Below are 13,439 nucleotides of genomic sequence, written 5' to 3' on the forward strand. Positions count from 1 at the left end.
TCCCTAAACTCACCACATTTTGACAGAGCGTTACAAGGAACCAGAGAACAGAGCTTAAGAGGGTAGGGTAGCATACGCTGTGTTCTTCCGGTTGTAACTGAAATAAAACAAAATGGAATGGATTTTTCAGGAGCAGACAAATAGAAAACATTCGTCATTCATTAATGTTCCATGAAACATGGACATTTTACATCTCTTTTTTATTATGCACGGCATAACAGCACAACATGTACGACAGGCAGTTCTACTGTGGCATGTACAACACATAACTGCACCCTGTACTAATACTGTAGCACATTCTACACGATGATATAAAACTGTAAGATTGAGCTGATGACATTATTCCAGTTTCGATAACAACTGGAACAGACACTGCTTACGATGAATCATTTCTTTATTATACTATTGCCCAAATACTATCTGCTTTTTCATCATCAGACATTTTCTTTGGGATTTAAAAAAATTGCCATTTTTGAAACCCTTTCTTTGACATAACGATTACTGTACAAATAGTCCTGAAAATCAGCTACTGCAAAGTTGGACAATGTGTAAGTGATGACTTTGAATACAGGTCATCTCTGAGGAGCATGGTACATTAGGTGAAAACCCAGACAAGTCATTGGAAATAATCATTGAAATCCATTGGAATACTGTTGCCAGGGAGACAGATGTATGAGGAAGGCGGTGTGACTGCTACAATATGGTAGTATTGCTACAATATGGTAGTATTGCTACAATATGGTAATATTGCTACAATATGGTAGTATTGCTACAATATGGTAGTATTGCTACAATATGGTAGTATTGCTACAATATGGTAGTATTGCTAAAATATGGTAGTATTGCTACAATATGGTAGTATTGCTACAATATGGTAGTATTGCTACAATATGGTAGTATTGCTACAATATGGTAGTATTGCTACAATATGGTAGTATTGCTACAATATGGTAGTATTGCTACAATATGGTAGTATTGCATGGGTCGAAAACCCACACAGAAACTGCAAAGTGTAAACTTTCCTTGAAACCTTTAAGGTGAAATATCAAGTCTCATGACAACAAATGACCTCTGCCCTTCTATTTGTTGATTTGAGAATTGTGGTCAAGTGGTTAAGGCAGTGGACTTGTGATCTAAGGTTTGCAGGTTCGAGTCCTGGCCATATCATTACTTTGTGTCCTTGGGCAAGGCACTTTATCTCCATTGCCTCTCTTCATCCAGGTGTATAAATGGGGACCTGTGAGATAAACTGTCAGCTGGGCGCTGTTTAGCTGGAGGGATTGTCTCTATGTTTGACAGGTTATTGTTAACCAGGGTAATATTGTTATGCGCCTTGAGCACCAATATTAGTGGATATGTCCGCGCTTTTTAAATCCTGAATAATATTATTATTTAATTGTCACCCCCTAATATATGTTAAGACTTCTCCAAGTCTGGTCAAAAAGTCAACAAAGAACTTATAAGCAGTAGCTTTTTAACCATTGCTGATGAATGGACGGACGAATGGCAAATGGGTCAAAAAGCAAGAACATTCAGAACTGACTATGTGTTTTTCCTTCTTTGAATAATAACTCAAACTTTGCATTTAATAATAAACCTTACAATTTCGACCCTGTCCAATAGTGATTTTTCTTTCCAGTAGCCATGGAAACGAAGACCCACGATGCCCAGACGGGTCGCAGACTCCAATCTCGGCTTCAGAAATTTGATGATTACGTGGCTCCCGACGGGACAAGAGTCGATAGGGACCTCAATCTCATCACTTCGGGAGAGACAGAAAAAGAGAAGGAGAGATAAAATGCAAGCAAGTATAAACTACCCATCGAACAATCTTGCGATCCATCTCGATCAATTTATTGACATTGACAAGTTTTAAATCCACTTAATCGCAGAAAAAACAAAAACCGTAATGATTGAAATTCTTGATCTGTTATTCCAATGCATACAATCTAGGAGAAGTTCCTACAAGGAGCTGACCTGTTAATAGCCGGGTCGGGCTCCGGGGTTAATTAGGTCGCGAGATACCTCTCATGCACTTTTCATATATAGCATCATTTCCAAGCCTCTCCATATTTTGCCAAGGCCCCCAAATTGACCTGGGTCCCTGGGCCTGACTCCCGTCTCGTCAGGCCTGCCCAGAGATCGACCTGAAAGTGATCCCTCATAGGGTAATGTGGTGAGGGTTCAGTAAATCAAGTTCATTGAGCCTCTGGGAAACTTTGGGAAGGTCTGGGGTAGGTAGGCTTTTACAGACACAGACCGCAAAATAGAGCCTATGTTAATGAGAGACATGTTGTCTTGGTTTCCTTGACATGATGGATAAAAAACCACTCAAGCGGAGGAAAAATAAACCAAAATCAAAGCATTTGAAGAAAATTCTTTTTTCTTTGTAGGATAAGTAGTTTCCATGGTGATAAGGTGAAATGGGACTGGGGTGAACTTTTTTGGTTCTTTCCTTTCTTCTATTGCTAATTTAAGAAAAAAAAAAAAACATAACAAAATATTCATACTTTACTCTGAAACACTCCTAAAAAGATTCAGGTTTTACATTTAAATGGACTGATTCCAGACTGTCTCAAGGGAAGGGTATGACATATCTGTTTGGATTGTTCAATGCATGACCAATTCAATTGTTACTGATGACTTTGTCACATTTTTGTTCAGACAGCAAATTACATCTTTGTGATTGGTCAATGTCAGATGCTTACATTACAAGGTATTGTCTCCAGTGTGTGAGAGCACAAAAAGAGGAAACTATTAGAGTTGGACAAAACCATTGCAATATTCAAAGGATTCTTTGCTTTATACATTTTTACAAGCATTTTTATACTGACAGATTATAGAAGCTAGACAATCAAAGTGTACTTTCTTGTTCTGATGTCATATTCTTTTAATATGTGATTAATATTATAACGATATGACAAATATTTGAATACTGGATGAAGACAAGAATTACTCACAAATTATCCAATAAGGAAAAGTGAGCCACCACTTCCAAAGAGCCATCACATGGTATTGTGTCCTGATGTCCTTTAAACCTGAACCAAAAAAGAATTCAACAATGAACAGCTAAACAGCCATATATAGAAAGACATTTGTGATCTCCTCTGACATGTTTATTTGTCATTGGGGAATTAATTCCATATCTTGTATAAAGCTAGAAAAGATATATTTTGTAGGGTAATTAATTGTTATGAAAACAAAGTAAAAGTAGGAACAGTTAAAAGTAGGGTTTGAAAAGATCAGCCAATCTAAGCCATCATTAAACTCTGTCTTGGAGTCAAATCAGACAGTTTGCATAATTAACAGGGTTAAACACCGTGAAAGGCAACTAGATTTCTTCTGGAACATAACCTTACATATAAGAAATATGGTGCGTTCTGTTGAAATATCACAGATCAGTTCCAAAGTACCATCTTAAAGATGTTTTTTTCTAGTCTGATCAGCAGTGTTATAAAACCCTACCTAGTATCACTGAAAATATGTGTTTTAAACGGTCAAGCTAAGCTTCTATTGCTATATTAATGAAGAATTATTTCATAATTCCATTTAGTCCCTATCATTCCATGACAAAGTCACTTTCCATATCAGTTCTAATCAAATATGATAAACAAAAATGGAATTTTTTGGTTAAAATTATTGATTTTTTACTTCATTAATTGAAATGATGCTTGATTAGTCAGCTAATAAGCAAAGTTTGTTATCAAATTTTAGCATGCAATTGTAATCACAAAACTGACCAAAAGCAACTCAAAAAGTGGATTGCTTTAATATAAGCCACCACTCATTTACATTTTCCTTTCTTAAAACCGTCATATGACACGTACTGAGTTAACTAGGTAAAAAAGTAATATTAATATCCTCTAAGTATTTTTTAATATTTTAATCAATGTTGTCAATACATTAGTCCAGAAGAAATCTAAACTAATTAGCAACCCTAAAAGAAAGTGTAAAAAAGTAATACTTTTAATGTAAGGTTATCAATTAATAATTTCTACTCTTTTAGAACCCTTCCATTTTTACATTTAATTTGTCTGTATTGCTAACATGAAATTGATAATGCTGATATCTCTTTTTTATTATAATAATTTCAATATCTGTAATTTTCTTGTTAATAGTTAACATTCTATAACATTGTTTCATTAGTATTTATAATTTGCACATGTACCCAGCACAGTTTAGTGTGTAATACGTGACAAAATGGGATTTTTTTTTTAAATTGTCTAATTAGTGTAATAGTGTGAATGGGCCATTCTGAAAAGGCAAAGTTATGTGTAGGATTATAGTTAAAATGAAATACAATTTCTGTAAAGTTTAAACAGTACATTTGTTCGTTTAACGGTTAAGCATTAAACAGTAGCAACACAAGTTTGTGATATAATGGAAGGCTGTACAGTCCAACCTTAGGTAAAAATATGACAAATGTAGGGAATAAAAGTTGTAGTACTAGTAGGACTAAAATTGTTAGAACAGCATAGACATGTATGACAATTTGGGACTGAAAAAACACATGTTGCAACATTATTCATGAACATATCGGATATCAAAATGAATGGGTAACATTCAAAACATTAATGTTATAGCAAACAATACTAAACAAATTTATGTGATGCACAGTTGGTATATCTGATGTGCTAAATCTCCCATGATTGTTGAGATCATAATAATCACTCACACAGATGATATACACACTATTAGGAAAGCTAGGATGGAGACCTAACAGAAAGAAAAATCAATTAGGAAAAGTTTAGTTAATTAATCAATGGATTTACCCTTCCTCATTGAACCTCCTGTAGTCATCCTCTGTCCATGAATCAAAGCGCTCTAGGTCGTTAAAGTCAAAGCACATATCATAACTGAAACAGAAATGGTTTAAATATGTTATGGTAAGTCAACTGAACTAGGTTTTGAAAGCTACAATGGGTGGAGGGTGGGGAAAAGGGGGTGGTTGGGAGGGGATGGGGTATGGGTAATTGAAAGTGGGACATTTCTTTCTTATTTAATCAGTATTTCAGGTGAGATAGTTTTGTCCAATTTGAATAGATTGTCTCAAGATATGAAGATGTGGTTATTATTACTACATGTACCACTAGAGTCAAGACATGTGAGTAGTATATATATTGCTATGGAATGCCAAAATGGTCAAAATGTTACTCTCTTGTATTCATTAGTTTTATATCAGTATTTGTGGAATACTTGACCTGATTAAGTACCAAGTACTCTAAAAACTTAGTACAAGACAGATATGTCAAATATGGAAAAATATGACAAATATGGAAGTACATACACTACTTTAACATATGAGTACACACACAAGTACTTGCCGAAAAGGTACACAAGTACAACAAACAAACTCTGTAACCAGGTGCAATCTACCCTAGGCCTTAGACTCATACATCTTACTGTCCTTACTCGATATTTTTTCCCCTTTCTTTCTTTAACCCTTTTGGTATATTACAATTCATTTTCTCTTACATACATTTAGTTTACTCTTTGATTTTATATATATTTGTAATATGAGCATGCATTTACCATTCTAAGGATACAAATAAGTAAAGATCAAATCAAGAATAGAATCAAATGAAATCTACATGTCAGCTAGCTTAACCTTTTTAGAAGGACTTCTGAACTCCAGACAAAATAAATTCATGTAAATATTGCACTTGTGGCTGGCTCTTTAATCTGGTATGCTTTGAAACCAACTTACCATATTTTACAAAAAACTTGTATGTTTTTAAGGATTTTTCTAACAAATAAATTTCCATATGAATTTCAAAAAAGTATAAAATCTGTCAGTATGGATTTAACTTAGCTGCTTTAAGGTGATACGAAAAGAATGAGTACTCTGAGTTTGAAGTGACAGATATGACAGACAAGTATAGTATTGAATTGGGTAATTGTCAGCTCAAAATAAGATTTGGTCTTCTTTTTTACTTACTTTTCCAACGCTGTAACTTCATCCGCTACAAGTATTAAGCCACATTTGGGACCAATCCCTCCTTTGCTGACCTATAACCACAAAAAAATAAAAGAAAAGGAAAACATATTAGAAATTAATATTCACTTGTTTTTTTTTGGGGGGGGGAGGGAGATAAGGAGAGTGAGAGGGTGCTGGGGGTGTGTAAGGGGTGGGGGTGGGAAGGGTAAGATCAACTTGAAAATGTTTTTGTTTTATACAAACCCTGAAGATGGTGCAGAGAAGGTTTAAATATATTTGAGGAACTGAAAAACTGATAAATAGCTACAAAACATTTTTCAGGATATTTTCATTTTGACCATTTTCTTTGGAAGAGTGTTTTCATGACTTACTTTAATGTCAACCTTTGTTAGCTGAAAGGAATGATTCGGGTTATGAAAGACCATCGTTACAGAAGGCTCTGTTGACACGTAAGCTGCAAAACAGAAAGGAGGATAAAAGCAGGTGTTAAGATACGAGTATACAAGTACGGACGTACTATTAGGCCTATCCCTAGCAACTCTGTGAGAATATGAGTATAGAAGTATGGACTTACTATTAGCCCTATCCCTAGCCACATGGCCATATTTTGTGTTCAAACAATACAAATACTTGTTGTGCAAACATCAATTCACTTTATTAAGCTGTTTAGTCTAAGGAAGAACAGGGACATTTTTCAAGTAAATGTATAATCCTAAGAGAGTTGTTCCAATAATGTGTTTGAAAAAGGAATGTCCTGCAACGAAAATTAAACTGATTTGTATTTGACAAAATGAAAAGCAGTGTACTACTAATTTAAAACAAAAACAAGAAAACCAAGAGGTTTTGAGATTCCTTGGCATCTAAATATTACTGTAGGTTCATTGTGTACAATTGGTTCCGACCTTTTATGAATATTAATGTAGCATCAACACAAATGTTGTTCCTTGCTATCAGCTCAAGTTTGATGAACAAATTGATATTTTAAAGAATTTGCTTTAAGCTCTACCACTCATATGCCCCCCTCATTAATAGTATTGGGGTAGAATTCCGACTTGCAGCTGGAAGGTTAGGGGTTCGACTCCTGGCCGGGTCATACTGAAGATTTGTTGAAAATCACTCTAAGCCCCGCCCACTCATTAATATTCATGATAATAGCACAAAAAAAATCGTCTACTCATGATGGGTAACCTATGTACCAAAAATGAGATCAATCCACCTTGGGATTGCTGAGAAAACCTAATTTCAAGCTTTTTTGTGAAAAACAACTTAGCCCCGCCCCTCATGAATAATAATGAGATTGGACAAACTGTTACCATATTAATATAGAGGACTTTCCTCTAGTACCACCAAACCAAGTTCCATGAAAATTGAACATACCGTTGCGAAGATATTAACATTTGTTGAAAATCACTCTAAGCCCCGCCCACTCATTAATATTCATGATATTAGCACCAAAATAAATAGGGATCGCCTACTCATGATGGGTAACCTATGTACCAAGAATGAGATCAATCCACCTTGGGATTGCTGAGAAAACCTAATTTCAAGTTCTTTGCGAAAAACAACACTTAGCCCCGCCCCTCATGAATAATAATGAGATTGGACAAACTGTTACCATATTAATATAGAGGACTTTCCTCTAGTACCACCAAACTAAGTTCCATGAAAATTGAACATACGGTTGCGAAGATATTAACATTTGTTGAAAATCACTCTAAGCCCCGCCCACTCATTAATATTCATGATATTAGCACCAAAATAAATAGGGATCGTCTACTCATGATGGGTAACCTATGTACCAAGAATGAGATCAATCCACCTTGGGATTGCTGAGAAAACCTAATTTCAAGTTCTTTGCGAAAAACAACACTTAGCCCCGCCCCTCATGAATAATAATGAGATTGGACAAACTGTTACCATATTAATATAGAGGACTTTCCTCTAGTACCACCAAACTAAGTTCCATGAAAATTGAACATACGGTTGCGAAGATATTAACATTTGTTGAAAATCACTCTAAGCCTCGCCCACTCATTAATATTCATGATATTAGCACCAAAATAAATAGGGATCGTCTACTCATGATGGGTAACCTATGTACCAAGAATGAGATCAATCCACCTTGGGATTGCTGAGAAAACCTAATTTCAAGCTTTTTTGCAAAAAACAACACTTAGCCCCGCCCCTCATGAATAATAATGAGATTGGACAAACTGTCACCATATTCATATAGAGGACTTTCCTCTTGTACCACCAAACCACGTTCCATGAAAATTGAACTTACGGTTGCGAAGATATTGACATTTGTTGAAAATCACTCTAAGCCCCGCCCACTCATTAATATTCATGATATTAGCACCAAAATACATAGGGATCGTCTACTCATGATGGGTAACCTATGTACCAAGAATGAGATCAATCTACCTTGGGATTGCTGAGAAAACCTAATTTCAAGCTTGGCGTCACACACACACAGACACGCACACACGCAACCTCACATACACACATACACACGCAGTCATGACCGCATAGATTACTTCGGCTACCGCCAAGAAATCAATGAATGGCCATCTTCTCATCCCTCACCCCCCCCCCCACCATCTCTTCTACTGATCTTTCTCCTCCTCCTCCACTTAATTCTCCTGCTTCCTTCCTTTGCCTTCCTCCAATCTACTCCTCTGCCTTCTCCTCCCACTATTTCTCCTCACCTATAGGCCTTCATTTCTTCTCGTCTCTAATTCTCTTCCCCTTCCCTTCCTTCCTCTTCCTCTTCCCCTCCCCTTCCCCTCCCCCTACTCCTACACCTCTAACAGCTAACATACATCAGCCTGCCCACACTCAAATATCTGACTGTTAGCTGGACTGTACGTTACAACTTAATTGTGATAACCCCAATCGCCTGAAGCTTACCCTCAGAATTCCAGTTACTCGATAGGACATTGGACGGCTCAGATTTCAAATCACGGCTACCCCCACTACTGGTTACCTCAAAGTTTTCCAAGACAGATGCTGAAAATAAAGAGAAATTTTTTAAAAAGTTCAGAACATGGTTAACAAATAGACTTTTTGTCAACTAAAAAGAACACCTAAATACAGATGTTTGCATTTGGGAATTACAAACCGCAAACAAAATTTGATGCACTTCCATTGCTATCCTACAATAATGTAGGCATCAGCAATGACTATTAGAAATTTCACTTTATATTATGTGAGGTTAAAAGTTGAAAATTTCCATTTTGTTCTTCGAAGTTATTCATACTGTCCTAAATGTTTCCTTCGGTGGAATACTGTAATGTTGTCTTCGGTTAGGTCAGTTGTAATCCTCAGGTAAGTTCAGCAATAATTTACTATCGCATGGCACCCCTGTCCTAGTGTACAAATTTGGGCATAAAATGACATTTCAATCAATATTTTATTATACCTTCTTTATATAAATAATATTTATTAACCTACTTTGCACACAAAACTTGGAACATTAATCTGTAGGCTAAATACCAACAGATTGCACTTCTTGTTCGCTAACCCACCTTCTAATTGCACCCTTCCAATTGAAGTAGGTACACATTCTCCTACTGAGAGCATTTCTCTAATCACTTGATGAAATCCTGGTATGAAGGGAAGAAAAATTATTTACGATATCTAAACTTTAGAAATGCCATGATATTTGTATCTATAGCTAATAGATACGACTGAATGCCCAATGACCAAACTTGAATCTATGGCCTGATGGATAATTACTCTCACCGTGTTTTTTCAACAGGCTGGTCTGCACACTCTCGATGCTTTTTTTGATCTTAAGCCCTCCGGGTATGGGACTGTCCGAGGATATACCGTCACTGGGCCCTGAACTAACATCATCAAAGTGATCTAGAAACACACAATGAAGAAATGTTAAGTATGCATGAGGAAAGACAAATGTAGCGCTGTGATTGGTTGACAGAGAAAACAGAGACCAATTGTAGCTCAGGAACCTTATGACGCTACTTGGAAAAGTTCCGTAATCCAGCAATGCTCAGGATATAGAGCATACCTTAAGACACAAGCAATTCCTCCCAATTCTAATGTTCAATAGACTATATGCTAGCAGTTCAGATTGTAAAAAGCTTCCATTTAGACTTCCAAGTCCGAGAAATCGATACAACTTTAATACAAGTGGTACTGACAGCCAGTCTCAAATGTGTAGATGGTCAAATTTGGTTAAGAGGTCTTTGTGAAGACAAGGGAAGGTAGGGCTAGGTAGGGTAGGGAAGAGGGGAGAGTGTAGGAGCACAATTTTGTCTAAGAAATTTTCAGTAAAAGGGATTGAAGTAGCTCAGGAAGGTCAGCATTGCTGCATAGCTAATCATGGTTGACCCTGTCGTTCTTAAACAACAGGGAAGGGACAACTACAGATTGCATTTCATTATTATAAAACATGAGAAACTCAATCAGTATTGAGAAATCTCCATATATATGAATATGCATAGCTAACTGTTGTGAGTTGTGTTCAAAACTACAACTTTTATTGGCCAAAAGAGCAGATACCATTCAGAGTGTAGAAACAACGTAAATTTGTTTGATATATAGTAAATGGTACAGCGATTGTGATGATCACATTGCAGCAGGGCCAACTTTCACTAATGTGGACACAATACTCTGATTTTTGCACCCATTGGTCTCACAACCCCCCCCCCCACCACCTCCACTCCCCTCCTCTCCAATCTTTCAAAGCATTCTATGCCCATGCAAATTCAACAAAAGGAGGGGTTGCTACAAGAGGGAGGTTGTTATATGAGAAAGAATGGCTTTGCAAATGTAGAAAATAGTAGAATATAAATATATATATAAATAGGCACCTTCATAATGAAGAAGATGGCAAACTTCTTTGAAATGAAGTATTTATTCAATTTAATTTTTAATTGTAACCTAAGGAAGACTGCTGACATAGTTCAGAACTAAATCATGACTACCAGTCACGATACACCAAACAATGGAAACCTCACAAACCCTCATAGCCCCATGACTTACTGTGCATTTCCTGGAGGCACTTAAGGACTGAGGGGATATTTCCTCTTGCCAGTGAAAGTTGAAGAAGCAGTAATAATCCCTCCAAAGAAGTCTTCCCATCTGAATTTCTAGATGAGAGGCAGAACAAATTTCTTGTTAAATGATTGGATAAGCGCAAGAAGTGCAGACAATTGTAAAACCGTGCACGGGCAACAAGAAAAACAAAATGAAACTAAATTATGAAAACACAAACCAATAATCTTCACATTAAAAGAATGACCCATTCTGATCTCCATTATGGATTTTTTTTTTTGGTGGGTTTATATGTTGAACCTGAAACGTGATGCATGTGCTATATTTTTTTAATTATTTTTGCACGAAGTAGTTAGACTAAAGTAACAAATCAGGGAAATAGAAATAACTATTGATGACAATCTGAGATATACTGTTGTGGTTGCAATTTTGAACACAGTTTTAATGAATCCAGTAGAAATGTTCATGAAACCAATCTTTAATTTCAAAAACAACAAAATCGGCATGATCTAGAGCAGGGGTGGGCATAGAATTGATCTTGAAAAAAACTGAAATATTATGTAACATGGGAACAAAAACATCAGAAAGTTCCACATGTATGCATGTTGTCCACCAATTCCTTTGAAATTATCCTACTGCAATTGACCCTACAAACAACAACTCCCCAAAATGTTAGGAAGTTTTTCCTTTCGGTTATTCATTGAACTCTGACATTGAACGTTCTGGCAGGCAGCAGAAAAGTTGCTTCTAGAGGGGTTTACTTTGCCCAATCTTGATCTAGACAATGGCTTAATTTTTTTGGAAGGACCAATCTTAGATAAAAGAGTCAATTATTATTTCATAAAGTATTCATATTTGTTCATCCATACTTCGAGACTGTAACCAAGAATTCCTCGGCCTGATCGAGTATCTTTGGAGTGATGAAACTGCTCTTCTTACAATAGAGTTTGCATAGTGATAAAGAAGGCATCTGTTGAAGGGCTGTTCTGTGAACCAAAATAAAAAGTTTAAGTTTAGACAAGGTAACTACTTGAGTTAAAATGAAAATGTTTCCAATGATGATGATGTAGGTTGGTATTGCTTCAGAGGTGTATCCCTCATAAAAGGGGTTTCTGCAGAATATTTCTAAATAAATTGTTCGATTTGCACTGTTCCGAAATTACACCTTTTGCTCTTTAAACCGTACCATAGTTTCTCATCTAAATCATAAAAAGTCATGAAGGGAAGGGCTGGGGAAGGCGCTAGAGGGGGAGAGTGTGGGATATGTTGAAGGAGGAAGGTGGTATTAAAATTGCTCGAATTGCAAAATTTATTCATATACACTACAAAGATATCTGATTGTGTCTACTTACTTTGTGTTTTCTAATATGGCACTTTGTAGATGAGGTGCCATTGGGATGGCAGCGGTGGCAGTCGCTGAAAGGATAGACAAATACCAGACAGCCGATGTCTCTACTATGTTGACCTCCATCCCTGTCACCACCCTGTGGGGAGGAAAAGTCAAGTTAGCTAAATCATCAGAGAGTAAATTATACTTACGATACTTTCATCTTGGCAATGCTCAATTAATGCCCCATCATGCATTGCACTATAACATATCAACAACACCTTCTTCTTCTTCTTCAATTCTGACTGGTTCCCTACAATCACATTATTATCATAAGGTACTTTCTTTTCCTCAGGATTTAGCCCTCTGGTAATGAATGAACACAAGTTTGTAAACACCACCAGCTGGTCTGATATATCTTGAAAATGAGACTCCATGTACATATGCAAGTATCCAAGCTGTGACCTACCTAAGTTTAGGTTGCCTGCATTGCTTCATGTATGTTTTAATTGGCTCTTAGGTAGCTGGTTGTTTCATTAATTTATTCCACTCCAGTCTCCTAGTACATATGATTACATGTACTAGTACAATACCCCCCTTGGATATACTCTATGAGGCTTGGTAAAAGGCTGGCTTCTATTAAATTCTCAACAGCTATTAACAAGGAACAATCACAGATTCAACCTTCTATACCCCAAATTTTGACAACAAAGTTGCAAAGATCAGTGAAATTCCTGGTTATCATTCTTAAACTCCTATAGTTTGCCTCGGTAAAATATACAAATATGGCAAGAACACAAATATGTTCCGGAACGGTACTAGTGATGTATCCTCAAAAACCGAGAATCCCATCTGTCAACCGATGCTACCATCTGAGATTACCCAATGATACATCCGGTCACATTCTACTCAGGCGGTTCTGAAAGTCTTCATAAGAGGAACAAAACCAAGTTTACCTGGATCCCACTGCCTTCAGCCCGTGAACTCTGACATCACAGCCTTCGTATTGACACTTCTTGATGTTGATCTGTATGAAACGACTTCTGATCTTGGCATTGTCCAGAAGAGTCACTTCGTCGCTGGGGTAACTACTGCAGAGGCAAAGAGCAAAGATTCTCAGTGGGTTGTATGGAATATAAAAACCAGGTTCAATGA

At 36.6% G+C, this 13,439-nt stretch overlaps 1 protein-coding gene across 6 annotated transcripts in view; it reads right to left on the reverse strand.

Moving 5' to 3' along the window:
• Window positions 1–13,439, reverse strand: part of LOC139959327 (zinc finger ZZ-type and EF-hand domain-containing protein 1-like) — an 84,501-nt gene that overhangs the window by 56,104 nt on the left and 14,958 nt on the right. For all 6 annotated transcript variants that reach the window (XM_071956807.1, XM_071956806.1, XM_071956805.1 and 3 more), the window contains 12 exons: window positions 13,241–13,375; window positions 12,310–12,441; window positions 11,827–11,943; window positions 10,946–11,052; window positions 9,683–9,805; window positions 8,849–8,947; window positions 6,310–6,392; window positions 5,939–6,009; window positions 4,773–4,856; window positions 2,961–3,038; window positions 1,603–1,762; window positions 14–97 (listed from right to left, as the gene is read on the reverse strand). In XM_071956807.1, coding sequence (XP_071812908.1) covers window positions 14–97; window positions 1,603–1,762; window positions 2,961–3,038; window positions 4,773–4,856; window positions 5,939–6,009; window positions 6,310–6,392; window positions 8,849–8,947; window positions 9,683–9,805; window positions 10,946–11,052; window positions 11,827–11,943; window positions 12,310–12,441; window positions 13,241–13,375 — 1,273 coding nt within the window. The remainder of the gene's footprint in view (window positions 1–13; window positions 98–1,602; window positions 1,763–2,960; window positions 3,039–4,772; window positions 4,857–5,938; window positions 6,010–6,309; window positions 6,393–8,848; window positions 8,948–9,682; window positions 9,806–10,945; window positions 11,053–11,826; window positions 11,944–12,309; window positions 12,442–13,240; window positions 13,376–13,439) is intronic.

The sequence above is a fragment of the Apostichopus japonicus genome, chromosome 19 (assembly GCF_037975245.1).
Source record: "Apostichopus japonicus isolate 1M-3 chromosome 19, ASM3797524v1, whole genome shotgun sequence".
Taxonomy (NCBI): domain Eukaryota; kingdom Metazoa; phylum Echinodermata; class Holothuroidea; order Aspidochirotida; family Stichopodidae; genus Apostichopus; species Apostichopus japonicus.